Here is a 27,430-nt window from a genome sequence, read left to right on the forward strand (position 1 = left end):
TTCAGTTTTATTTGTTCTTCTTTTGTATTAGCACTTTTTTCCCCCTACTCTTTTCCTCTGGCTGAAGGTGGTGTGCAGATCAGGAGTTTCAGATAATGGAGAATCGATACAGCTCATTGGTCAGTTTGTTTGGGGTGTTCTTAGTCACTGACTAAGATACTGTTTCAAGTCACTTTTTCATATCATGTTTCATAAGATGATTTTCTATTTGCTTTCTATATTAAGGGCTGGGTTCTGATAAGCTCATTGTCACCTTGCACAGTCCTGCTAGTTACTGGGTGAGTAAGGTCATACATTTTACACTGCACATCAGAAACTGATTCCTGAAGAAGCCAAACACCCAGCCCCCTAACAAAAAACAAAAAAACCCTCCCAAACAAACAAAAAAAACCTGAACAAAACCCCACAGAAAACCCCAACCAACAAACACCTAAAACCCACACAAACGAAAACCAAACCAAACCAAAATAAAGATGTCCCCAGGATGTTATTAACTCCTGGTTGCCCAGTACCTGATATCCAGTCCAAATTAACATGTAGTTTAGTTCTCCGAACAGCTGCTGCATAGATGTTCATGATTTTCGTGATTCTGTGATTTTAGCACAGCTACTCAGTTGAGCTGGGCACTGTTTTATGACAACATAGTGCAAGTACTTGAACTCAAACACTCAACTCTCATAAAACCAGCTTGATAAAAAAGATAGCCTTATCAGACTCACCAGGGCTTCTTTTTATTCTTCTTTATATCCTGTCAATCCCTTTGGCCTGCCATTATAGCTGTTAATGATTAAAATGCCTACTTATGACATGTAAAACAGTCTTGAAAAGACTTCAAGAATAAATTTATTTGTGACCATCCTTGATGACATCTTGAGCTTTAATTCCTTAATTATATTTAAAATAAAAGAAGTCTGTAAGAGTATGAAAAGAAGTAGTCAGGAAACATCTTCTGCCAAGTGAGTCTGTCCCATGAAGTACAAGAAAAAACTCAGCTTGTGAATGGAAACATGAAAAATTAAGAACCCACAAATTTTCTACATGGACGCCTGGTAGGTATGGCTGTCCTCATCCACAGGGAAAGGGCAGCATAGATTTCCACCAAGCATCTATGTAGACACCTTCCCATTAAATGGCAAACTGGATGAAAGATAGTGAGTATTCCATTTGGACAATAGGCAGCTGAACTTCCCATAATTCTTCACTAGTGCCCCCAGCACTAAAAATGTGTTAGGGGAGTTATTGTATTGCCTCTTTCAGTTGTTGTTTTGCTTCTCTATGCCAAAGGTTCTTCCGTGTCTTTCTTTTGAAGATCTATAAAAAGACATTGTTTATATAAATAATCACCTTTGTTTAGGATGAAGGTAGGAGAACAGGCCAGTGAATGATCTGCATTGTTGTCCTGGGAACATGGTGATTAAAGGCAAGCAAAGAACTGGACTTATGGGCTACAATCTGTTGTTTTAATCATATATTTAAAGATTAAGGCAGTAATTTCCTTTTAGATATTACAGAAAATTAAGCATTTGGGTGGCTGTGGTGAGCTATAATTCATCTGGGAGGGCATTGTAGAAACTCACTGCTAAGTTTTTCCAAACTAAGTACCTGAAAAGGGAAAGCAAATAACTTGGGAGTGCTAACTTAGACTCCTACCACTACCCGATGGGTCCTGTAAAGCCTGACTTAAGAAAAAAAAGTGATCTGATTCCAACAAGTTTGTATATGGAAACAAACCATCACATGCTTTTGATAACTGAGATAATGTTAAGTTTATCAGCATAATTATTTCCCGCACATTCATGGAGTACAATGGGTGAGTAACGCAGCAGCAGCAGCAGAGGGGCTTGTGTCCAGCTGGATCCACATCCATGGGCTGGTTCAAAAGAGAGTCAGGCTCATGAAGGGGCTCAGATACCTGATGTGGGAAACAATGCCTTCAGTTTGAAAAACTTTCCAATCGTGCCAAGCATCATTTAGCTGCTGCCTGACCTCGGGGTGCCTTAAATGACCAGCTCCTCCGACGCTTTGCTGAGCAGTGCCTCTCTGCAGACACAGAATTACCCACCTCTGAAGCGGGCAGAGGGACTGGACAACTTAGTTTATAGCCTATGTATAGTTAGGCTTGAAAAATGATCCTTCCTCATCCTATCTCCTCTGAGAAGCTCAGTCCTGGAGGAGCTTTCTTAAAAGTATAAAGCTTAGGAGTGTTTTTTGCAGGAAAGCTGGGAATTCAGGCTAACAAGGGTGAGACTGCAATGTGATAAAGTGTTTGCTCTTCGGTCCATAACATAGTGCCTGGAGCTGTCATTCAGGAGTTGAGTGAGAATGTGATCTCCAGAGGAAAGAAATCCTTCCTCTGTGGGTGTCTGAATTACTGGTGTGCTCTTTAAGAAGCAGAAGCAACACATTTTCCAGGAAAAAAATTAGTCCTTCTTGAGTTGAGGAAAAAGCCATAGGTGCCTTAAGATGGACCGAGCTTTGGGACCCCAGTTTGTACATTTTCCCAACAAATGACCTTTGTATGTGCATAGCACACAAGGCTGCATGTAGAGGTGGTGATTGTACCTGTAGGTCCTGTATTATTTCTGAAGAAGGACAAGGGATGAATATTTGGCTGTGCTGAAGGGCTCTGCCTTCATTTCACCTCTCACAATGAATTTGTGGAGCTCTTTGAAGGATGCATTAGATAATGCTTGTGAACAATGTGGAGGGTAGCAAGAATTTATTTGGTCATGAATCTGGATGTTTGGGTTTAGTTCTAGGAGCAATGAACCAGTACAGAAAGGATGGGAAGGTATTGCCCCAGGTCTCAATGACCCAGTACAAATAGGACATGCTGGCATGGCCAAAAGACAAATGTTTTCCCGGAGTAAATCCGTGGCCTTTGCCCATTCAGTGGATTGATTCCTTATCTTTTTATCTCCTTTGTCCTAGAATTTTTCTCCCAAACTTTAAATTTGTTTTCAGATTATTTCCTTATCTCTGACATCATTGTAGAATTTTATACAATATGGAGAAATAGAAAACTTTCTCCATCAAAACATGTATATATGGCTAAGACTGAAACTGATTCCCTGAAGAGGGGTTGTTCTCCTTTGAAAACACTCATAACTACCTGCCTATCAGCCCCCCATCTGCCTGCCGAGTTGTATTTGCCTCTGTAATATCAATACATGAACAACATAAACAATAAAGATTATGCAGTCTTTAATGAAGTTGTCCTGGAAGGGACTAGTTGAATGAGCATGTGAAAAACCTAACTTAACATAGGATCACTCCAGCTTTCCCTCATGCTATGTATGTGGTTGTTCTGAATAGAGTTGGTGAGTGCATCCTCCACAGCAGGGGATGCATCTCTCCCTCATGTGTGTATTTTTCGACTGTGTTGCAAACAGGAAAGGGATATGCTTGAGAGAAAGGCAAACAAGCAGTGAAGGCCTGAGACAACATTCTTGTCAGTGGGAAATGGGATCTAGTGATGAGTCTCAGTTTCAGGCTTCAACCATAATAACGCTTCCTTCCGTGCTGTTGCATTCAGTTACAGGCGAATCCAGATGTCACCTGGAGGCCTGATGCTCCTCTGTGTCCCCTTCCTGAGTTACTCCAGCCTATGGGAAGTGCATTCAGTGTTATCAAGCTGTAGAAGTGTGCTGGGCATCCTGGCCCCGCTGTGTCTTTGATCTCTTTGATCCCCTCTTGACGTGCCCTGCACTGTCACGTGTGCCCAGACCAGGACAACAGTCCTGAAGCCTCTGACCTTTCCCTACCCCTACCTCAGTAGCCAGAACAATAAAATACAGCACCCACAAGTCTCTTCACCCCCTAACTCTGCTTTTCCTCCTCACAAACAGGATCTAACAAAACACTCTTCTTCTGGAAGTCAAATCAGGAAGTTTTGCTTGAAAACCAAAGGTGCTGATTTAAAGTTCTTGGAAAGATTTCTAGTGTTTCTGCTCCTGACTTTCTTGGTCAGGCTTCATTAGGGTGAGCTAACTGTAGCTGTGTCCTGTGGTAGATTTGATTTGGATTATGTGTTTTCAAGTCTGCTTTTTCAATTAGAATTAAAAGTACAGTCCAGTTGGATGAATAAAGAGAGGATAATGTGCATTTAATTTTTAATTTATACAGTACATAGGGATAGAGCAGGGAAGTCAAGTATGTATTAAAGGATGGATTAAAAATGAGCAGTGCCAGATGGTCTCATGAAGCCACTGTTAATTTTGTTGTATCTTCTATCAGAAACATATCAGATCATGTTTCAGGATGGGATTTTTATTGGAGGGTGTTCTGGGCCTTCTCAAGTACCACTGCACAATTTACAAGCAGTATCTTAGAGCTCTACTGTTTACTCTTCCTGGATGCACCAAGTCCATCATACTGGGAGATGTTCTGTAGCACAAAACAGTCCTCACCTTAAACTCAAGCATCTTTCCCTGTGGAAAGACAAATCTTTGCTAATATGACACCTCCACACAGCTGAGATGGTAAGGAATTAATAGAAATCTCTTACTCATCTCTGGTACTCATTAAAGCTGCTCCCTCTAGTGCTTATTAAAAGAAAAGTAACTGTGTATATGTGATATCTAGAAATGGAATATTTATCCCCTCTCTCTCATCTCTCTTCTTCATTAAAGGGAACCAAAATCACCTTTGCTTTGATGAAGCAAGTAGTTGTTTGCCTCAACTGCAGTGCCCTTTTGTCCTGACAGCTTCTGTGGTAGTTAACCAAAATGGATACTTAATTGCTTTAAGCGCCTTTCTGAAGTTCAGGTGATGATGATTACTGCACCTAGATGTGCCATGCCACAACAAGAAGCTTACCCTGGAATCTCCTCCTCACTGTTCTTTTTCTCTTTGCCCTTCTCACAGCCTCTGCTCCAGCTCCAGTCTGAAACACAGGTATCCTCCAAAGAGCAATCCCTGGCTAGTAAGAAATATGTAATTTATTAAACCCTAAGGCATTGTTTTCCTGGGTCACATTTAGTTTCCTCGGGGTTTAGGAGTAGCCCATCTTCCTTTGGAGCGAAAGGTGTTCACCACAAGGGAGGTTACTAGTACAGGGTGGTCCCCTGAGCTGGTGTTACAGGAGTAACACCTGGCAGGCCAAGATGTTGGGCATGGAGGAGCGGTGTCATCATCTGGGAAGGATGACCCTGCTGCACAGATGGAACTGGCTACACAAATATAACACAAAGTAACCAGGGCATCCTGAAGAAGCAGTGGTGCGAGCTGCTTGTGTGCAGTACTGCAGAGTGCTGGCTGGCAGCTCTACTAGTGGGCAGAGTTACTGCACTGGAAGAGATCTGTGCACAAATTAGATGTTCTTGCAGTGCTTGGAGTGCCCTGGGGAGGCAGGTCGGTGTGTTAGGGAGACTTTACCTACCTTATGATCTCCAGCATATGCCAGCCCAACATGTGTTCTTTTCCCTGCTCCCAAATTAGTCCAAGACCCCTTCCCTCCCTCTCCAGTCCCTCCTCAAATGTGCATTTCTCCAGGTTCTTCCAGCTGCCCTCTGTTCTTTTCCAAAGTCCCTCTTAAGTTCATTCCTGTACCTGTTTCTGCTGCTGGACAGGCAGGGAGGAACAGGTGCCTCTTATCAGGGTGGACAAAGAGCAATTCCATCTTTGGATCCTCCCTTCTTGGGAAAATGATGTGTTGCTGATCTGCAAATGCAATGGGGCCTGTCCCAGTTCCTGGGGTGGTGGCTTTTGTTGGTGCCTTGAATGCCAAATGGGGGCAATCATAGAACTGTAGACTCATTTTTGTTGGAGAAGACCTTTAAGATCATTGAATCCAATGGGCAGGTAGATACCTGGCACAAGGAGGTTGACCTCTCACAAGCACAGGCTGATCTTTGTTTAGAGTATGCCTTGTTTCTGCTCCCTGGCAGCACTGTCTATCCCACAAAAACCAGCACCCAGCTGGGAGAGAGACCACAGGGCATCTGTGTAAATAAGCCCTGGTGCTGTTGGTCTCACGGTGTGTGTGTGTGAGCTTTGACTTGGTATGTGTAGGATGTAATGAAGAAGCTGATTGAATTTCAAGAAACTTGCACACTGAAAGGCTCTAGAGAAAAACAAAACCAGAGATTTTTTTCTTAGGAGGATTTTTTTGTGGGGGGGAAAAAGTTCTTTTGACTGACTAGTTTTTGAATGAGATTTTAATTTTGATTTTTCTTTACTACTTGAAGAACTGCTTTTCAAAGGGTTTGGCATAGCTCTAAGTTACCTTTACAAAAGAGGAAAGATGTATTTTTTCATTCCCAATGTGGACTAGGAGCTCGTGTGTATATTTTTGCTGCATGAGGGAAAGCGTAATATTGGTTGACGTTGGGTTTTGTGGGCAGAACAACGTGATTTGAAAAATGCCATTCTCACTTCAGCAAAAAAACATGACCTCAGCAAGTATGCTGTCACAGCTTCAAAATGTGTGCCTGTAAGCCTTGGAAAATGAATACAGATTGAAATCAGCTGCTGTAGGCCAAGTTCTCCATGGCTGCAGCAGTACCCAGAATGGGCTGATGGCTTTTTTTTCTGAACAAACCATGTAATCTTATTTGTCATCTTTCTGTTTGCATGATGTTAAATCAAGGCCTTAAAAAAAAAGAGTCAATTGGGAAGAAACAAACTATTCAAACCAGTTGACTGCAGAACCTCTTTTTAATAAAGTGATGGTTTCTGTAGGATTTATTCAGTCCTGTCATATGTTTTGTGCTGGCTGGACTTTCTAGGCAGCTGCAACCTAGAGATAAGTTAAGTCTTTTGTCAGGTTACAGTTGAACTCCTTATTTCAACAATATTTTTGTTTTTCTGATTTAAGTTATTTAAGTGTTAGAAAACTTACTGACCAAATTCACTCCCTTTGAAGACATCAGAATGACGTCAGGAATGGGTAATTATTGCTGCCATGATTTCATATTTGCTGGGGTAGCACCTGATGATCAGCTGAGAGTAGTGCTGTGTTCCCAGGCTGTGCAAACACCCTGCCTGCCTCCTTGTTCCATAAATCAGCCCATCCCCAGCACTGCCTGAAAGTACATAATGAGGAAGAGTGTAGCATGTTAATGTGGCATCTTGGATAAGAAGCCCCAGCCAACCTCTGCACGTCAGAAAATGATTTTAAAAGCTGTGCCAAGCATTTTTGCTTTGGGTGTGCAACCAAAACAACTCTTGGTCTTGTGAGGCAACACATACATCCTGTGTTGTTTGTATTTGAGAATCAATGCTTATAACTTCAGCCTGCAGGATGCTGAACTTGCAGATCAGGTAGTCAGTGAAAGAGCAGGATTTGGTTTCAGTTTCTGAATCAAAAGAGAAAATAAATATGAAAATAACTACCCCGTCATTTTACTGATATCCATGTAGGAAATACTTATGTCTGTGCCGCTCTGTAGCTCTTCAAAATGTATTAGGCATATCCCACTGCAAAGAGTCACTGTGCACACAAAGTTAATGTTGCCTTGAAAGTCCTTTGTTAAATTGCTGCTTGATCTGCAGGGGTGTTCTGGCTCCAAGATTTTGTCTAAGGATATTTCTTCACTGTGAAAGCCTCTGCATTTCTCCAGTATCTCCAGTATCAGAACAAAGTGATGCACAGTGGAAGTCCCTGTTGCTCTTTCACAGGGATGACTTTTTACTAGCCCCTTTCCCTGCAGGCAGAACCTCTGCTGCAGCCAGGGTGTCCGACTGCTGCCTATCCCTGCCAGCTTCCAGCCAGAGCCTGCCTGGAGCCAACACTGGCCTTGCAAAGGACTCTAGCTCCTGTTGAGCCTGATTTTGAAACCCCTGACAAAAGTATTCTATATTGTCCGTATCATGGAGTTTGGTATTCCAGATTTTCCAGGGTGGTTTTTATTATTTATTTATTTACTTTTATGTCAATCTCAAGATATCCAAGGGTGGACTCAAGAGCTCTCCACAGTGTCCACAGTTCTGGTAGCCCTGGTCTGCTGGGCATTAGGATGCAGCCTCTCTAGCTCTGACCATGTGCTTGGACATATAATGGTGTCTGAGTGGTGTGGCTGTTCAGCAGTGACCAGGACGACAGGCACCTCTGGGAAGCATGAGAAGGACATGCTGGAGCTGCGTGCAAGTGTGCAGCTGCTTCCTTCATGCACGGAGGAAATCAAGCACGTGTCCCTGGCATAAAGTCAGAGGAGCCTTAACCCCAAAACTCCAGCTATTGAGCTTGGCCTACACCCTTCCTCTCATGTCGTGCCAGGGCTGTGTTGTTGGAGTGGAGCCAGCCACGCTATGGGGGCCTCCTGCCCCCAGCAGGATTCACCAGCTCTCTGTGAAGACCCTAGCAGGGATGGGATATGGTGCAGTCAGCATCTTTGGGGGCAGCACAGAGGAATTCCCTTTCCAAGCAAACAAGTGGCTCTGGAGGAAAAGGGTCTGAGGGAGAAACTTTCTACTCACAGCATTTGCACTGAGTTATTTTAGTTTTTATTTATCTCCAAGTCGGGAGTGAGTCAGCCTGGGATGTGGCTCAGACCACCTCCTTTGTGAGCCTTAAGGGAAGGCAGAGAGCACAGCCTGTGCTCCATCATGCCTCTTACCAGGGCTTTACTACACACTTTATTTTGCAATTTTTTGAAAACCCTGCAAGCTGATGTTATTTTTTTCCCCTTTCCTCTCTCTCTAGTTTTGTATGGAGCTGAACCAGCCGACGCTGCCAAACATCCGCAAGTGGAAGGGCCCTAGAGGATGTTGGAAGGGTGTTGTTTCCGAAAAACCCTCAGGCCAGCTACACAAGGTACATTAATCTCCAAGTCTGAACTTTGGCTTTGCTTTTTTTCTCCCCCTTTAAGCCAGGACATATTTTGAACGTTTAAGGCAACACTTTTTGCAAATCCTTTTTGGCAAGGTTTGCATTTCTTGTTTTTTAAGCTGACTGTTTCTATAGCTTTTAGTTTGACTGTACAATTTATGTTTTGGAAGAATTGTGGCACACTTGTAAGGAGTAAGATGTATATTTGATGTGTGTGTATTTTGGGGACATGGATAAAAGCAGTACAGATACGTAGATGAAAAACCATGCATTTGGACAGTGAAAGAGTCCTCAGTTTTTCCCCTGGCAGGCTGCAGTAATTTTGACATTTTTTGTGCTAGTCACCTGAGCTTGCTCCCCGGTGCTGCACTGGCTGGCATTTGGAAAGGCTCCCCATTTTGCTAGTTTGCAAGTGAAGAGCCTGCAGAGGAGCTGTGCAGCCTGCCATCCTGACCTGGAAGAGTTTAACTTGTGTGTTCCCCAGAGTCCTTGGCACAGGTGTTTAAAATGCTGTGGACTCCATTTGAAATCTGCACCATACTGCACTGTGCTTTTCCCTGCAGCACCTTCTGCTCTGGGAATATATATATATATATATATACATACATATCTATATATGTTCTGCAGGGAGGTACTGGTTTATTAAGGCGGTGACAGCTGCACCTGCTACCCTTGACAATATTCAAGGTATAGTTGCGCTGGGCTGGACATCACTAACAGTGTCCAAAACCAGCCTCTCCCAAGGGAAATCTCTCTTTTTCACCGTTAAGAGTAGTAATGAGTTTTCAGAGCAGTGTCTTACTCGAGCTCAAGCCTGTTGTTGCTGAACAGGGTCACTCTCATGGTGCAGTTGTTGCAGTGCGGGTGTTGTTGTGGGTAGAAGCAAGATCTGAGACCTGTCATGTAAAAGTGGTGCCTGACAGCACACGGGGCAGTCTTGAACAATCTGTTGATCCAGAAGGATCTATTCTGAGCACTGTTGTTACTAAATATGTGGCTTCAGTTGTGTCCTGTAGCCATGCTGCTTAGAATCCACATTTCTTTATTTTATTTTTCCAAATCAGGTTGCATCACTGTTCGCTGGTTTTGGACTGATGTTTTGGGAGGTGCACCTCCTTTTATTAGCCTTCTGAGAAAAACCCAAGAATGAGGGAAAAATAAACCCAAACAAACCAGATCCCCCCACCACCTGAGCAGCAGAAGGATTGTACTCTAGCTATACAGACCTAGAGAGTCCAGAAGGGTCTGGAAAGATACAAAGTGCCTGAATGTGTCTAAAGGTTAATACAATTCACACTTCATTGCAGTACATAGTGCAAATGCCCTTCAGGACATTTTTATTCCTGGCTGGAGTTTTCCTTTGGGATCTCTTGTTAGGCCAGATCATTAAAATACTGAATATAAATAGTTGTGCAAAACTGTCAAAGTTGTTCCCTCCACTTTTTCTTTTTTTTCCCAGGAATTATTAATAAATGTCTCAGAGTTTCTATGTTAAATTCAGAGTCTTTAGTCAGTTCTTTCATGAACTGTACTTCCAAAGGTAACAATGTCAACTTTGACTACAGGCTGAGTAAATGAAAATGATCATCCGCCTTGTTTTATGGATAGGGATATAAGGGTGAATGTTTCCCAAAATTATGGGAGAAATGTGCAGCCAAACTAAGAATAGAAATTCAATCTTCTTGACTCTTCGTTTTAGCTGCTTTAACAGGAATCTGACTATGCTGGAGAACCCTCCACTAAGCCAAAAAGTCTCTTCCATTCCTGGGGCTAGTTAGTCAGTCTGTCAAGTTTGAGAATTGTGTACGCAAATGCAGTGAGCTAACACAGTGTAACACCAAGAACACAGCATCTTTGGCACAAGCTGATTTTGGGATGCTCTACAAGGCTAAAATAACACAAAATGGTGGATGATGCTTCCAGCTTGTGCTTCCATACATTCCGAGCATTCCAAGCAGTCAATGACTTTTAACCACCATGTTGATGTGGAGTCTGGAGCCTGGAAATGGCAAACAGCTGTTGACAGCAGTTTTATTCTTCCCCATCTTTTCCTATAGTGGTTTTTAGACCTCAGGCTCCTTACTGGTGGAGTAATTTTGTCACTATTTTGGAGGTGAGTTATCAAAGGAGCTACCAAGGAATTTTAACCAACCTTAATCCTTTCAAGGCTCTTGGGAAGTCAGCAGAGCAGTTAACACTTTTTTATTGCAACTGAAATGGAGAAGACTCTTCCTTGCAATGGATTTAAGTATGATTTGCTAAGGGAAGTGGGTTTGAGTGATGCCAAGGAAAATGGTGTCTGGGTGATGGGAGAAGAGGCTGACAGGTTTTGAATTAGATACTGCTGCTGGTGTGACCAGCGTAGACAGCTTTCTGAAAATGTCAATTCCACATCATGAGGCAATCAAAAAACAGCCCATTCAGGATCATAGAAGCAGAGTTGAAAGGAGCAGAGAGCTGAGCATGAAACATTCAAACTGGAAAAGAGACAGAGAAATTGACAAGGCTGAGAGGTCTAGACCAGATTTCACACCAAGAGACTGAAGGGGCCTGGATATTTTTAGCTTGTGGGTGAAAAAGTCTGTGAGATGGTGACAAGCCTGGGGAGAAGGAACAACTGTGTATAGCATAATCTACTGCAAGCCCTAGCAGTCACCCAGTGAAACCACAAGGCACCAAGCTCATGGTTAGACAATTAATCATGTGGGTAACAAACTGCCTCATAACTGACCACACTAGAGGTATCCTACAATGCCTTGCTTGGAGTAGGAGGAAACCAGGACCATGTCAGCCCAAATACACACATGAGAGGCAGCATCTTTCAGCTCTGCAGTGGTCCTGAACATGCTCTGCCAAAGAAGAGAAAGCACATTATTAAATCCTTGGCTTGACTGGCACAGTGCTGGAATTAACTGGGTCCAATAGCCAGTGTGCAGGTGTGAGGGGCTGTGAGTAGCAGAGTGATGCTTGTTTCAGCTTGGCACACTCACTCTTCAGTGAAGTCAGTGAAGCTTCCCAGGAAGCATTCCTCCCACATCTATTGGGAGTTCTGGTGGGGGTGAGATAAAGAAGCATTTCTACCTGTCCTCCGTATCTTCTACTGATAGCCCAGGAAGCTGTTTCTCCTTTATGTGTGTGCACAGCCAGTTGGGCTTCCTGCCCTTAGCAGGCACCATTCCTAGATACAGATACAGATAGATAGATATAGATATAGATATAGATGATATAGATATATATATATAGATATAGATAGATATAGATATAGATATAGATATAGATATAGATATAGATAGATATAGATAAATATGGGGCTACATTTGAGCACAATGTTTTGTTTTTACCATCTTACGACCAGCATTTCTCTTTTCCTTTTTTAATTCCAGGGAGTTGAATATTCTGGCTTCCTCTGGGATACAACAGCTGGCATTGAGCTGAAGGATGCCTCATCTCAGGAGACTGCACAGACTAATGGCAACGGGAGGCACTCATATCCTCATCCATATCTTGCACATTTCAAGGTAACTGGCATGTGCCATTCGAGCCTTTCAGAGCTTTTACTGAAAAGAATTTGGCTAAAGTAAAAAAAGACACAGCCTTCTAACTGATAAAAATTTGCATGAGCCTCTGACCCATCTCGTCACTATCCCGTGGCTTGATTATGTTTAGGTGCTTAATGGACCTTAATACATGTGGTAGTTCACCACAGTCAATCCTTTCCCTTGCTCCTGTGGGTGCAAACCCTGCTGCAAGGGAGTATTTGAGAACCTGAGATCCTCAATAGCATCTGCAGCCACTGGGAGTGTGACAGAAGTCACCAATCAGTCACCTTGTTTGGCTTTTGCTGAATTAACACAGCAAGGATAAGGTGTGTACCCAGCACAGGGCTGGGATTCTTGTCAGTGCCACAAAGAGGGATAAGTGCAGGGAGAATGGAGGTGGATTTTTTTTTATATATATGTGTGTGTGTGTGTGTAAGGCACAGTGCTCCAGTGACACTTTGGCTGGCCTATCTTATGTTGCTGTCATACTGCAGAGTTTCCATTTTAAAGCTTTCTCACTAGGGCCAAACCCATATAAAAGAACATTATCAGTTTTGGATCCAGTTCTTGGGCATATGCTGGGCCAAAACTATGAGCAGAGAGAGCCCATCTCCACACAGGCTGTGATGGAAGGGTCCAGTTTGGGGAACTTGACATCTCTGGTAATGCTTTGAGAGAAGCATTAACAAAATAATTTTTAATAAATAAAGTATTAGTAATTAATTGATTTTACAGATAGGTCCAAAGGGTTCCCAGAAGGTAAACAGAAGATTGCAGGGAGCCAACAGCTCCTTTCAAGGTACATTAAATTTCTTGGTTAGTCCCTGTGACGAGCTGGGGCTAATCACAAGACAGTAGTAATTAGCTCCTGTAATGACCATAACATTATTTGTAGCTGATTAACAACTGTTTTTGCATAAACTGGTTTTCATAAGCAGCTGACTTCTTTCTGCAACTGGGGTGAAAGGAAGCTGCTTGCTTATGCAAACCAGTTTCCCCAGAACTGAGAGGGTATCAGGTTATAGCAAACAAAGCTGCAGAATGCCTCTTTCCTCTTTCTCCCCACACTGAAAAACTCCAAGACATACCACATACGTAGCAATGTGAGTCCTACTGCCCCAGATTTCCTACTGAAAGTACTGGGAACAGGCACGTGGTTTTGGGTTGTGACCTTCCATTCTGTGTTTGCAGGGCATTGATTTCTCCTCCTTGCTCCCCCAGGTTGGAATGAATGATCTAACCGTGGTTAACCTTCACCTGGCATTGCCCCCTTCGGCCGGAGAGAACACGGGGAAGAACCACGACAGCCACAAACTGGCAGCCTGTGCGCAATCTTTGCAGGAGACTTTGAAAGGTAGGGCAGGGCTTCTCCTGCCAGCTATCACATGCACACTATCTAATTAAAAGGAATTTTAAAAAGAGTAAAATTTGTCTCAGCGAGCATTTCACAAATACCCTTATCAGCCTCACCATTGTCTTTACACATATTTGTGTGATGCATAGCGTGGCGAATGTGCTTTTCCCTTGCTCATTGTCTTACAGTCTTTCCTAATTAAAACAAACAGCACAGGAGATCCTACTGGCTTTGACACCATTTTTTCAAATTAAGTTACTTCTGATTTTATGCTACTCTAACAGCAAGTTCTGCCAAAGGGAAAAAAGTCACTAGAGTTGAGACACTATTTTAAGTGCTTGTGGAAGTGACATCTACCTGAAATCAGAGCAAAGCTTAATTATTTTTTTCTTCCAAGAGAAATAGGTTCTATATATTTAATTTTTAGATAATTGGAAGCTCTTTGGAAAACCCAGTGCAAATTCAGAGATGGCTGCTAATGAGAAAAGAGACCAAATCCTGCTTTGGTACCTTGATGTAATATGCAGCATAATTTTGTTGATTTCAAATTAGCTGCTCTGACTTTACACTAGGATGAAATGACACCAGAATTTAGATCTGAGCTTAAGCAATGTAATAGGCAGCTGGATTTCTTTACTTCATTTCTGTGAATTTGCTTCTTACTTTGAAGCTTGCAAATTATGTTCAACTTCCTGCTAAGCAGAACAAAGCATTTTAGATTCTAAATATTGCTGCTCTTGTTTTAGGAATAGAGAAATCTAACCCTTTGTTTACTGCTTAAGAAAGATGTGAAAGGGTTGCAAGGTTATACATGTGACGATTTTCAACTTGGCCCAGATCAGCAAGGTTGGTCACTTGGAAGTGTTAATATCCCTTTTGTATAACTCAAGAGGTGTTTACAGCTTTTCTGTATGTTCTATTGTTGTTCCTTTTAAGCTGCAGAAGTCAGAGCTGTTTTAAGTGCTACTGTTTTAAGTATTGTCCACGTACTTTAAAATTGGAAAGGATGAAAGTAAACAAAAAGATCATTTGTTTAATCCCCAAAGGCTGAACTGAAAAATGGGATAAATGTGTATCTCTTCTGAAGTCAACTGAGTTGCACTTCTACTGCATCTAAATTTAGACTGTTGGTGTTCTCTTTATTTCATGTTTTAATTTTCATATGGCAGGCATGTTACTGAAGCATGCTTGTTCTTGGCTTAGTCTTTCACAAAAAAAGAAATTCAGATTCCTCCAAACTTGCGGGATGCAGGTGTGGTCTCCTAAGCAAATGGTAGTCCACACATGTCACTGAAGTACTGAATTACCCTGCCAAAATAAATGTCATGCTCAAAATTACTGGCATCCTTCAATTTCTTCCAAATCAGTCCACAAAATATGAGCAGTAAGAACTGATTTGTTTGTGGGTACTGCAGTAAATTTGAGTTTCTGTTCCCATTTTGCTAACAGATGCCTGTTCTATTATCTTTTAATAGAATGTGTGAGGAACATTGTATACTATCCACAGCCTCCTGTAACACAGGGCATAGTATCCCCATACATCTTCCATTAGATTGGTGGCTCCTGGTTCCTTTTTCCCTCTCTTTTTTTCCCTTCATCAGTACTGGAGAGAGGCAGTGGCTGTTGGCTGCTCATAGCTATGTCATTGCAGCAGCCCTTCTGTGTTCTCTCAAGAACTCCAGCAGTTATCTTCAGTGTGGTGACCATGGGCAGTACACAGATGTTGTTCTGGGTGTCCTGTTAGTGGATGGACCTAGGGACCAGGGTGCTGGAGGGATTGAGAGCAGTCCTGAGGAGAAGAACTTGCAAGTGCTGGTAGATGAGAAGCTGGATATGACATAGCCATGTGCACTTGAGCCTAGAAAGTCAGCCTCATCCTGGGCTGCACCAAAAGCAGCGTGGCCAGCAGGGCGAGGGAGGGGATTGTGTCTCTCTAATCTGCTCCCGTGTGACCCCACCTGGAGAACTGCATCCAGCTCTGGGTCCCTAGTACAGAAAGGACATTGTTCTGTTGGAGCAGGTCCACAGAAGGGATGTGAAGATGGTCAGAGGGCAAGAGCACTTCTCCTGTGAAGAGAGGCTGAGGTAGCTGGGGTTGTTCGGTCTGAAGAAGAAAAAAATTTAGGGAATATTTTATAGCAGTCTTCTAGTACCTGAAGGGAGCCTACAAGAGAGCTGAAGAGGGACTTTTTATGAGGACTTATGGTGATGCAACAAGGGGAAATGGCCTTAAACTGAAAGAGGGTAGGTTTAGATTGGATATCAGGAAGAAATTCTTTATTGTGAGGGTGGTGAAGCACTGGAACAGGTTGCCCAGAGCAGCTGTGGATGCTCTGTCCCTTGCAGTGTTCAAGGCCAGGTTGGATGGGGCTTTGAGTGACCTGGTCTAGTGGGAGGTGTCCCTGTCCATGGCAGGGTGGTTCAAACTAGATGATCTTTAAGGTCGCTTCCAACCCAAACCATTCATTGAGTCTGTGATATCTTCTCCCTGGTGACTTGGCCATATTCCATGCATCAGGCACAGGGCTTACAAGACCTCTGAGAAGCAGTAAGGGATCCTCTTAGCAGCCAATGTACCATCACATCCTTCTCATTGTATGTGTGTCATGCTGTCCAGGAAGGATTTGGGAGTTTAAGAGTCTGTCTAATTCATGAGAGAGATCATCCAGGGCATTGTAAAATCAGGGAGTGTGTCCTACAGATGTCCCTTTGGCCTACCGTGAAGCAAAGGAGGGTTTCCCAGTTCCTGCAGGGAAGCAGATTTCAACACTGCAGACTTTCTGCAGGCTCTGTCAGTCCCTCAGCTGATTGCCTTGGCACACCAGAGCTCAGCCACTGCGGCACAGGGCTGAGTTAAGGCTCTGCTGTGCTGTGCTGGCCAAGAGCCACCCACAGGCACTGCCAAAATTCGCTGGTGCTTCAGTGAATTTGAAGATGCATTTGCAAACAGACCAGACTTTTTCTTCACCTGAGGAGTACTCTGTTGACAAGGGCATGGTTGCTTTGGACCCAGAGGGTGTGAATGTGTGTGGGAGCACCAGTGAGAGGTCATGAACAGGGCACGTGCCTGTGGCTGTTGTGGGCTTTATGCCACCATGTCCCAACAGATGGAGGCTCTGGGTCCTTGTGGACAGTACAGTCTGTGTCAGGGACCTTTGCAGCAAAAGATTGGCTGGTAAGAGAGCACCTGCTGCTCTGTCTGTTGGAGGAGAAGGAGGACCAGATTGCATCAGCTGAGGAGCCTCTGGCTCCTGAGGAGCAGGAGAATCAAACTCTGCCAGTCTTAAATTCATTTCCTCCAAAAGAGGAAAATCACAGCACAGCACCAGTAGCATTGCCTTCTTTTTCTGTTTTTCCCTCCATCTGATTGTAACTGTGGGCATCGTGATTGCACTTTTTGATTAGTTATCATCCCTTGTTATGAGCAAGCGCATGATTTCTTCCAGAACTTTTGCTAAGTTTGGCTGAGAGCCATTGGGGCTGATCCATGAGAGAGCTGCAGCTGCTGTGGACAGCTCTGCTCCCTGCCTCTGCTGAGAGACTGAGGGATGTCCAGTGAGACAGTCACGCACTCAGGAGGATCCAGGCGGGTTTGCTTCCTTCCCTCTCACGGTTGAATGTCTGTCAGGGTCTTGGGAGGCAGACAAGACACGAAACTGCAGTGCTGGTGTGCATGATGTAGTTGCAGGAGCTGGCAGAGGTAGGAGCAGGGCTGAGAGTGAGCCAGGACAAGGGGAAATTAAGTTGGTGGTTGTCTAGAAAACTGTTTGCTTGCTCTTCTTTGCTTAGCACAGGGCTGCCTAATGTATTCTCCACTCTTCAGCAGTCTGAGGAGCCCCAGAAGCTCCTGTCAGAGGGGAACCAGAAGCACACCTTTCTCTCCCCAATGGGAAATTGGGTTTCAGCTCCTTTAACATGCTCCAGCCTATTCTGTCTGTCAATTTCACGCCTTGTTATGATTTTATGCTTTGTTATTTTGCATGCAAAAGTTTAAATGGATGAAGAATGCAGTGATTCCTTCCTTGGGCAGACAGCTGCAGGCTGACTTCTTACCTCCTTCCAAACATGCATCCAAGTGCTGGGTCTTTTAGCCTCTGCTATTTCTAAACTGTCCAGAATGGAAAAGTCAGTTAAAATTTTCACTTGTAAGTATAGTGGGTTTTTTTCATAGATTTTTCATGTAAGGGAGATAGGCTTGAGGGTTTTCTAAAAGAAGTGGGAGTTTAGAATAGAATAGAATAGATTTTGTGCATAATCAAGATACTGCTGTTAAGATCCCTGCCTCTCTGTCATTTTTAAGCACCAGCCCCCAAGGATGTGCTCCAGAGGTTTCTGTAACAGCCTTTTCCCACTTACAGGGCAGAACTGAAAGCACGGAAGGAGATGAGTGCTGCCTGGGCCATTAAGCAAGTGTTAGACATCCCATTAGACAAGGGCTGATTTTTCTTTTGGGTTCTGATGGAGCTTAAAATAACTCTGGTTCAGATTCAGGTGGGTTTTTTTTCTTCCAGAGGTGGGAAGACTGCTGTCATGAATGCTTTACAGAATAATATTTAAACTTCATGTTATTTACAATATGATTTGTGACTTGCAAAGGGTAGAGAAACCCCTATTAATTCCACTATTCATAGCCCCTCTGCATCTTAGCAAACAGCATGTTTTGAAGTATTTGTAAGTCATATGTCACCAGTCTCGCTTGCTCTCTTGCCCTTTCTCAATTCATCTTTCTTGAAGTGCAAGAGAGGAGTGGAATAAATTTTATTGAGCTTGTGCTCCCTCTCCTGGATGGCGACTTTTACAGCAACAGCAAAAAACGGGGAGGTTTATCCAGAGCACTAAGCATGGTAGAGAAAGCCATCTGCCCACCCTATCCCCTCCCACACTTCAGTCCCAGGAAGGAAAAAACCTAAAGGCTCTTCATAGTTCTCTAAAGTCAGCTTTGAGATAAATTTTTTTGTGCATTTATGCCTCCTTTCAGCATCCTTCTCCTTCTCCAGTGCCAAGCAGTGACATGGCAGCATCAGCTGTCAGCATTCTTCAGTTGTCTTCTCAGACATTTCTGGCAGTGGTTAGAGATGGGCACAGAGGCATGTGCTTTGGCCTCTTACCCCAGGGTGCAGGTGGGATATCTGCATCTGTGGGGCTAGGAGAGCACACATTGTGGATATGAAATTAGGGTCCACAGTTTCTATTCTCACCCATTAGGGTTGGAAACAAAATGTTTCCAGAAGCCATTTTCTGTTCCAAATTGAGCAGCATCCCTTCAGTCAGCCAGGCAACAGAAAGTTGCTGTAGTCAGGGAGTCCATGTGGTTTCTCAACTCATCATCACTTTGGGAAGGGACCTGGGGCTCCAGGTCAGTGGCAGGTTGAATATGAGTCAGCAGTGCCCTGGCAGCCAGGAGAGCCAACCCTGTCCTGGGGGGAATCAGGCACAGCATCACCAGCCGGGCAAGGGAGGGCATTGTCCTGCTCTACTGTGTGCTGGGGCAGCCTCACCTCGAGTGCTGGGGGCAGTTTTGGGTGCCACAATATAAAACAGACATTAAGCTATTAGAGAGCATGCAAAGGAGGAATACAAGGATGGTGAAAGGCCTTGAGGAGAAGCCATATGAGGAGTGGCTGAGATCACTTGGTCTGTTCAGCCTGGAAGAGACTGAGGGGAGACCTCATTGTGGTCTTCAACATCCTCAAGATGGGAAGAGAAGGGGGAGGCACTGATCTCTTCACTTTTGTGATGAGTGACAGGACCTGAGGAAATGACATAAAGCTGAGTCAGGGGAGGTTTAGGTTGAATATCAGGAAAACGTTCTTCCCCCAGAGGCTAGTTGGCACTGGAACAGGCTCTCCCAGGGAAATGGTCACAGCCCCAAGCCTGACAGAGTTCAAGAAGCATTTGGACAATGCTCTCAAGCATGTGGTGTGACTCTTGGGGTGTCCTGTGCAGGACCAGGGGTTGGACTCAATGATCCTTATGAGTCCTTTCTAACTCAGTGTTTTCTATGATTCTATGACTCTATAATAAATGAGATGATACTTACAAACAAGCATCAAATGTCTACTGGCTGGTTTTATTGTCAGGAAGAGAATGGCCATGAGTAAATTGTGAAAAAGGTTTTAAATAGCATTTCTTTCAGGAGTTCAGAGTAAAGTCACTTTTGTTATTACGCATTTGTATTTTTCCTCTATCCATTTATCCTCTTGTACTTGAGTGATGGATGTTCATTCCTCCCATTCTTTTCTTTTTTTCCTCTTTTGTAGGAGAAAAAGATGTAATAATCCTTGGAGATTTTAACCAGGCCCCAGACAGTAGCGACCATGACATCCTGAGGAAGGAGAAGTTCCACCACCTGGTCCCTTCCAGCACCTTCACCAACATCAGCACAAAGAACCCACAAGGGTCCAAATCGCTGGATAACATCTGGATCAGTCGGAGCTTGAAAAAGGTTTTCACAGGTAGAGTTGATTGAGTGAGGCTGTGTAACCTTTAGTTAGGGTAGTGCTGTGTGTCCAGTTTGGACATCATCACTTAATTTTTCCTCTGTGCTTCTCTTTGCTGCAGGCCACTGGGCTGTCGTGCGAGAAGGGCTGACAAACCCATGGATCCCCGATAACTGGTCCTGGGGTGGGGTGGCTTCAGACCACTGCCCCGTGCTCGCTGAATTTTACCTGGAAAAGGACTGGAACAGGAAGGAGGTGACGCGGAACGGGAACGGGGTGACGGTTGAACGTAACGACTCCCACACTAAGCACGAACGATGATGTGAACTTGAGGGTGCCTCTTCTGCCACCTGGGGAAGGCTCTGGTCGCTCACAACTCCGTGGAAGAGCAGGACTGCCCTCCCCTCTCCCTCCTTCCTGCTCTCCTCCCTGCACCTGGAAAGCATCAGCACTTGATTTTGGTGGTCCTGGCTTTGTGCCCCTTCTGGACAGTCTGGACAGAGTCTCGTGGCAGCAGAACAATCTGCAACTTTTTCTGGGGACACAGTGAACATTTCCACACCTGGAGATTTGGATGAAAATTGTACAGAAAATAAAGTGTACTTTTAATACTGTACAGGATCTTTGCTCAAATGCAGCTGAGCAGGGTTTTGCTGTGAAGGGGAGGCGATGGTTATTTTCCTTTGCCTCTTTGTAAATTGAGGTAGTAAGAGAGGCTCCAAAAAGACATGGTGGAAATTCTTGGCAAGTTGCAAATGCCATTCAACACTTGCAAAAGCTGTCAGAGCTGGTCCCTATATGACCTGCAGTGAGACCTGAGTGGTCTGTGCCCCAGCCTAGACAGACACCCTTCCTCTGCAGCCCCATGTAGGCACCCCTCATCCTTCCCTTCTTCCTTATGCTCCTGTAGGGGCCTTTTGCCCCAGAATAGCTTCCTGGAACTTGGCTTTGTCTTTTAGTTTGGTGCAACATTCAGTGTTGGGTTTTCTTCCCACATGATAGTTTTCAGGAGCTGGGAAATCACCAACTTGTCCCTCTGCATAGCCAGGCCCACTTCTCCAGTGCCCTTTGCCTTGCTCCCTGTTGGGGATCTCACAGGAACAGCCCTTGTCCTCTGGCCCTGCAGCTGGCATCAGTGAGACGTAGCCATATGTCTTTGTCTAGGAGTTGCTGTTCTGAGCTCTGCATTGGGGAGAAACAGGCCATGCATTAGTGAGAGATCTATAGATGAGCCCATATTGACGTGATCACTGCAGGGGCTGACCCACATGATGCACTGACCTCTGCCCATTGACATTTTTAGGGGGTTCCAGTTTCTCCCTCTGGCAGACCAGGTAGTTATGCATCCCTTTCCTGAGCCTCATTGCTGCATAAGCCTGGTTCACTCACCACAACAGGGGGTCTAAATGCAGTGTGTGGTTGTGCACATGGCAGGGATGGGGGCTGCTTCCAAGGAGGTTTGGGTTCTGTGCATGTCCTGGGTGGAGGCACTTCAGTCAGCGCCATGCTGCAGCAGCGCTGGGAATGGAACATTGAATTTGCCACCTTCATGAGTTTTTTCATGCAGCAATTAATAGCCAGTGACTTAGAAGGGAAACATATCAGGACTGGAAAAAGCAATTCAGCATCTGCAGAAGAACTAGGCTGAGTATGAAAGGCACTGAGCTGCCCACTAACCCAGGGCCTGCTGCTCCAGGCTGCACGTGACCATGCATTTTTCTGCTGAGTTCTGCTGGAAAGGAAAGTTCTCTGGCATGACTCACTACTCCTGACAGCAATGGCACACCAAAGGAGATGTTAATAGTGAGGGTTTTAGAGCAAAATGGTGTCATATTCTTGCAGTATTTTTATTACTTTAACTTTCTGAGATAGCACCTCATTTCTAGTGATTCAATAATAACTAATTTCTCAACAACTCTCAACAACAAATAAATTCCCATCCAAACACACACAGTTGAACAGCTTTTCTGCCTGTATGCAAAACTAAGCCCAAAGAAAGGTGGCATAGCCTGGGGGTGACTCAGACTGAGGGAGATTCCATGGGTGTTTATGTTTCATGTTCAAGAAGTGAATGACTAAGAGCTCAGAGCATCAGACCAAAAATGTATCATTAGTTGCTCAACATTCCCTGTTGAGAATGAGAGGTACAGGCACTTACCTCTGGTCATTAAACTAGCAGAAGTCCTTGGCTCTAGCTTTCATTCTGGATCCCTGCTAATGCTTTGTCCTTTTCAATCAGGCACAGCTTTGCTGCCCTCTTTTAATTTGAGCATCACCAGATTCCCCAAAAAACTCACTGGATAACTGCAAAATATAGGTGAAGATACAACAGAGTTGCCTTGGTCAAATGAATATTACATGAGGTGAGAGGCAGTAAAATTCCCAAGAAAACACTCACTCTCTTGTACCAGCTAGTGTTTCCCTGCTATAAATGTTTGGAGGCTGAAATTATTTTATAGCTCTAGAAATAAAACTTGGAAAGGCCAGATTCCATTTATGCTGGTGTGGGTGTAAATAAATGCAGAGGCACCAAAGCCCAGAGAGCACCTGCAGTCTCCTGTGCAGGTGATAGTGCTCACAGCTGCAGCAGGGCCCTTGCATTGGCTGTTTGATTGTCTGTTAGCAGGGGCTGCTGGAGTGAAAAGAGCTGAGCCACCTTCATAACCCATGTGTGAGCTGTAGGGAAAGTTAATAAGGGTGCTCTGTAGCCTAGAGGTTCCTTAGCCCAGTGGAGAGCTCTGGAAAGGTGGATAAAAAGGCACTTTGGAGTAAGATGGGCCCTACAAGGTCAGTGGGAGGAAGATGGAGGAGTAGGACACCTACAGGTGGAATTCTTCCTGGCGTGGAGCATCTGTATGAGGTATGTGCCTGGTTACTTCATGATGGCAATCAGCAGTGTCTCACTGTGGTCTCACTGGTTTTAAAAAGCTTGCTTTGTTTGCTTTTTTTCTGACAGCCCTGGAGGAGGATGAGGTAGTTGTGAGTCTGATGGATTTTGGAGTTCCCAAGAACATCTGTTGTGCTATGGTTGTTCAGAAGCTGAAATAGTGGCTGTCTTCCTCCTGCCCCTGCCCCTGCAGGAGCAAACCTGAATAGCTATTTTATTTCAAGATGTGCCTAGTGGAAACTCTGCTGGCCCAGCTGGCTGTGGCTTTATTGCCCAGGCAGTGCCAAGGAAGGCAGCAACTAAGGTGGGTTTCACAACCAGTGAGCCTTTCTTACAGAGCGCTGGATACACCTTACACATCTTGGTGTCCCCTCAGGAACCCAAATTTTGTGACTCAGGGTCCTGTTTCATTAGTAATGTCACCAGTGGCTACAGACTGATTTGGTCCAGGTTTACTTTTTTGTAAGGCCATTTATCTCACCTGTGCAACGTGAGGGTTGTTGGAGATTTTCCCTTCCTACTGCACACGGAGCCTTGGCTGCTTCCTTACAACGAAGTGCTGCCTCTTGTCTCCTGTCAGCCTCACACCTGCCCTGGCCAGGGGACATGGTGACAGCTGATGCACAGCACATGGTGGCTGTGGTTGGTGAGATCTCACAGTGGTGGCTTCTGCATGGAGCTCACTCCTCCTTCTAGCAGGAGAGGAAGCTCCTGGAAGGACCTGTTTGAGTTTCTACATTTAGCATCCTCTGGGAAAAGCTTAAAGCAGCACCTAGCTCACCAAGGGTGAGGGGGTCGTGTCTAGTGTCTGGTCTCTTTGCTCCTCACAGTGAAAGCTTTTAAATTATTCTCAGCCAAGTTATTCTCCTTTCCTATTTGCTCTGACCCAGTTGCTTCCTGGAAAAGCCTCTGCTTTGTCCCATGAGCTTTTTAAAAGAACTTCCTTAGCAAATGTCCATTTGGTCACTTGGCTTTGCAGTGTAGCTGCACTGCAGTGTTGTAATCCATCTAAAAAAAGGGAGGTATGATATAGGAGAGTTTGGAGAGCTGCTAAAAACCTCTGAGAAGCAAGCACAAGTAAATAACTGTCCTTGATATGAGCTTCCAAGAGCCAGGTTGTGGCAGCAGTAGGCTGATAAATCGTGATGCAGCAGGCAGGGGTGGAAGCTTGACTGTACAAGGTAATCAGCCTTCATCTTGGCACTCTTGAGCCCTCGTGGGAGTCAGTGTTCAGCATTCCTAGAAAATGACAGAAAAGTGTCAGTCCAGGGGACATCAAGGTTTTCCTAGACATCTAAATGCTGCCTTGTGAGACTGAGTTGATTTTTGGTTTTAAAGCTGCAGTATTGAAGGAATATGCTGGCCGTGGGCAGGAGGCAGATGCAATGGGAAGCAGAGCTCCTGGGACAGCAGCTGCTGTTCCCTGTGAGCACATCAGGTCATAAATTCAAGCACTCAGAAATTAGATGGAAATGTCCCATGTTTAGGTTATGAGCTTTTTCTTAGCTGCAGGAAGCAAGGCAAAGGCATGCAGGCATTTCCTGGCCTCTGACTTTGCTTCCAGATTTCACACTTTCATACAGAGTTTCTAGATGGGAAAAAACTTCTAAGAGGCTTATGTTCTTTGTTTTTCCCAAGCAAAATGCAAAGTTCTCCCCCATGCAAGGAGTCATGCTGAGTGTGAATCAGGGCTCTTGTGGGAAATAGCCTGCAGCATTTTTCATCTCTGGAAGGGATGCAGCAGTGGGTTTCTGAATTGGCTGCTCTCAGGGAGAATTGAGGGCCATGCCAGCAGGCTGCACAGCTCTCACTGTCATCATTCAGCAGTTCTAGGTTGTATCCCACATTCCACAGAGCAGATTGTGACAACAATTGCAGACAGAGCTCTTGTCTGCTTGCCTGGGTGTTTTTTTTTTTTTTGTTTTTAAGCCTTAAGTAATTTTTACCTTGATATTTGGAAGTAAAAAGGTTCCTTTGTAAAACCAAAATAGCTAAAAGGATTTACTCCAAAGTATCTACAGGTTATGTGTTCACTTAGGAAATATGTGGCTGGATGACTCTGATGACCCATCCTTCTGGCCATCTCATAACCCTGCATGTAAGACATTCCTAGCTGGAGGGATGTCCAAATGTGTCTCTCTTTATCAGCTGTGTGAAAGGCCTCATTTAAAAGGAAAAAAAAAAAAATTGAATGTGCACAGACCTGAACTGCAGCATTGCTCAAACTTTATGTGAAAACACAAGAAGCACCAGACTCTGAGAGCACTTTCCCACATGTTTTTATGGAGTGGTCTTCAGGGAAGCTCTTCCATTTTCAGACCTCCTTAATCCCTTGTCAGGCTGCAGACAAGAGAGGCTGCCTTGTGGCTGGGTGGTCACTTCACTTCCCCCTCTTCTTATTGCCTGAAGTTCTTTGTGGGCTCCACAAAGGTCACTCACATATGTGCCTGGCTGGGCACCTCTGAACTCTTGCACATCCTCCTTTGGGGGAGCCTTCACCTGTAGGACTATTTCTCCTTTTACCAAGCAATGTTGTGGTTGTGCTACTCTTTGAATGTGAGGTTTCCCCAGCAGCTTTAAAGGGACTTCTTATCCAGCCCTCATCCACCCAAGGGCTCCTTGGGTCAGGAAGGTCCTGGAGGATGAGCACTTGTGCTATGTTTCCTCCTTGCCTTCTGCCCTGCCCTGGAGGGATGTATGGAGGCGTCTGTGGAGACCCAAAGGATGGCAGTACTGGTCAGCTGATATGCACTGTGCTTTTCCCTGTTGGTCACCTCTGGGACAGGAGAGCAGTGCACCTACTTGTAGCATCAAGCTTTTCTTTATGCTTAGAAATGTGCCTGTACCAGCAGGCTTATTTCCCCACCATTACTCCCTTCTGTCTGCAGCAGGAAAGTGGTGATGTCCCTGGCAGGGCTTCAGATTGGAAACCTGTGACCACAGCTACATTGAAGCACTTTTCACTTCAAAACAGAAGGAAAAGGATTTATTTTGCCCTCATCTTAGGACCTGTGCAGGAGCCTCAGAGAATTAGGGAGAGAGGTAGAGGAGATGTGTGAGAGATTATAAACACATGGGGAATTGGGAGATAGCAGGAGGATGCCAAGGGACAGGCACAAAGGCACAGGGGCTCCTCGAAGTGATGCATGTCTAGGACATAGCTGCAGCATGGAGGGTCCTAAGGAGAAGGGTGGAGAAATGTCTGACCAAGGGTGCTGGGAGCTGGAGGAGTGTGGGGTAGAGACACTGGGGAAGGTAGAAGGATGGAGATGAGAGAACAGATGGAGGAGTGAATCACAGCTGGAGGCTTTTCCACATGGTCCTGTGTGCCTGGTGACATCTTGCCCAAACCTGGAAAAGCCTTTTTGCTGAAAGCTGTAAAGGAAGACCGAAAATGCAGGGGACCTCAGCTTTAAAGTACTGCCAGGAAGAGGGGAAGAAGTTCACTCACAAATCACCTGTGGATTTTTTGGTGGGTGGGAGTGAATTTCCTTTCTAGGCTAGAAGGTTCATGATATGGTAGTGATATGTATTCATTGGATAAAAAAGAATGTGAAGGACTACAATTCAAAAACTCAGCCTGACAGATGAGTGCTAGAGACCAGGACAAAGTCAAACAGGAGAAATAAGCCAGTAGGCTGGAGAAAACAGCCTGACAGGTGTCTTGCTTGGAATGTGGCATGGGATGGAAATTGTACCCTAAAGTATAAACATGAGACCCTCCAAGTGCCATTTTCAGGGCACTGCTGAGACAGGGCCCGAACATGAGCTCAGCTCTGCTGTGCTGGAGTAGTTGTGCAGTGGAATGGCACAGATCCAGTGGAGAAGGTCCCTCTGGGAGGTGTCCACACTGCTCTGACCCTGCAGCATGAGAGCAGGACTGTGGCCTCATGCCAGCCCCTCCTGTGCCACCATCTGTGCTTCTTCTGCCACTGATGTTTTTAGGAATTTTTTTCAGGAATCTTTTCTTTTCAAAACCATGTCTATTTAACTGGATCCTACTCACTCATGAGAGCCCTGTCTGTGGGCTCTCTACCCGTGCTCTTTCCTTCTTCACACAGTGGCCAGTGCAGTTCTAACATCAGCCTCAGTTTCCTCACTATCTAAAGAGCTGAAATAATGCTGTTCTTCACCCTGCATGTCCATAGACACCTCAGGAAAAGATGTTTCAAGTGTCGCAGAGGCACTGTGCAGTAGGGGAAGATACAAAATATTTCAACAGCAGCATAAAAAATTAATTTAGACAACTTTAATAGGAAGGCTATGCCTTGAAAGGTAATCCTGATGACATCTTTTTGTAATTAAATCAGTGTAAATAAATGGGTTTAAAATTCAATATCCAGATTTTCCGGATTTAACCTAATACAGACTTTCAGTTGTGAGAAGTCTGTAATTGTTCACAAAGCCAAAACAGATTCTCCCTTCTGTATCCTAAAGATA

At 44.6% G+C, this 27,430-nt stretch overlaps 1 protein-coding gene across 1 annotated transcript in view; it reads left to right on the forward strand.

Annotated features, from left to right (window-relative positions):
• EEPD1 (endonuclease/exonuclease/phosphatase family domain containing 1) overlaps positions 1-20,719 on the forward strand; it is a 63,804-nt gene extending 43,085 nt beyond the window's left edge. The window contains exons 3-7 of the mRNA XM_085051410.1: positions 8,645-8,755; positions 12,154-12,288; positions 13,531-13,663; positions 19,924-20,118; positions 20,225-20,719. Coding sequence (XP_084907536.1) covers positions 8,645-8,755; positions 12,154-12,288; positions 13,531-13,663; positions 19,924-20,118; positions 20,225-20,424 — 774 coding nt within the window. The 3' untranslated portion in view covers positions 20,425-20,719. The remainder of the gene's footprint in view (positions 1-8,644; positions 8,756-12,153; positions 12,289-13,530; positions 13,664-19,923; positions 20,119-20,224) is intronic.
• The last annotated feature ends 6,711 nt before the right edge of the window (positions 20,720-27,430 follow it).

The sequence above is a fragment of the Lichenostomus cassidix genome, chromosome 2 (genome assembly GCF_008360975.1).
Source record: "Lichenostomus cassidix isolate B80296 chromosome 2, HeHo_3.0, whole genome shotgun sequence".
Classification (NCBI taxonomy): domain Eukaryota; kingdom Metazoa; phylum Chordata; class Aves; order Passeriformes; family Meliphagidae; genus Lichenostomus; species Lichenostomus cassidix.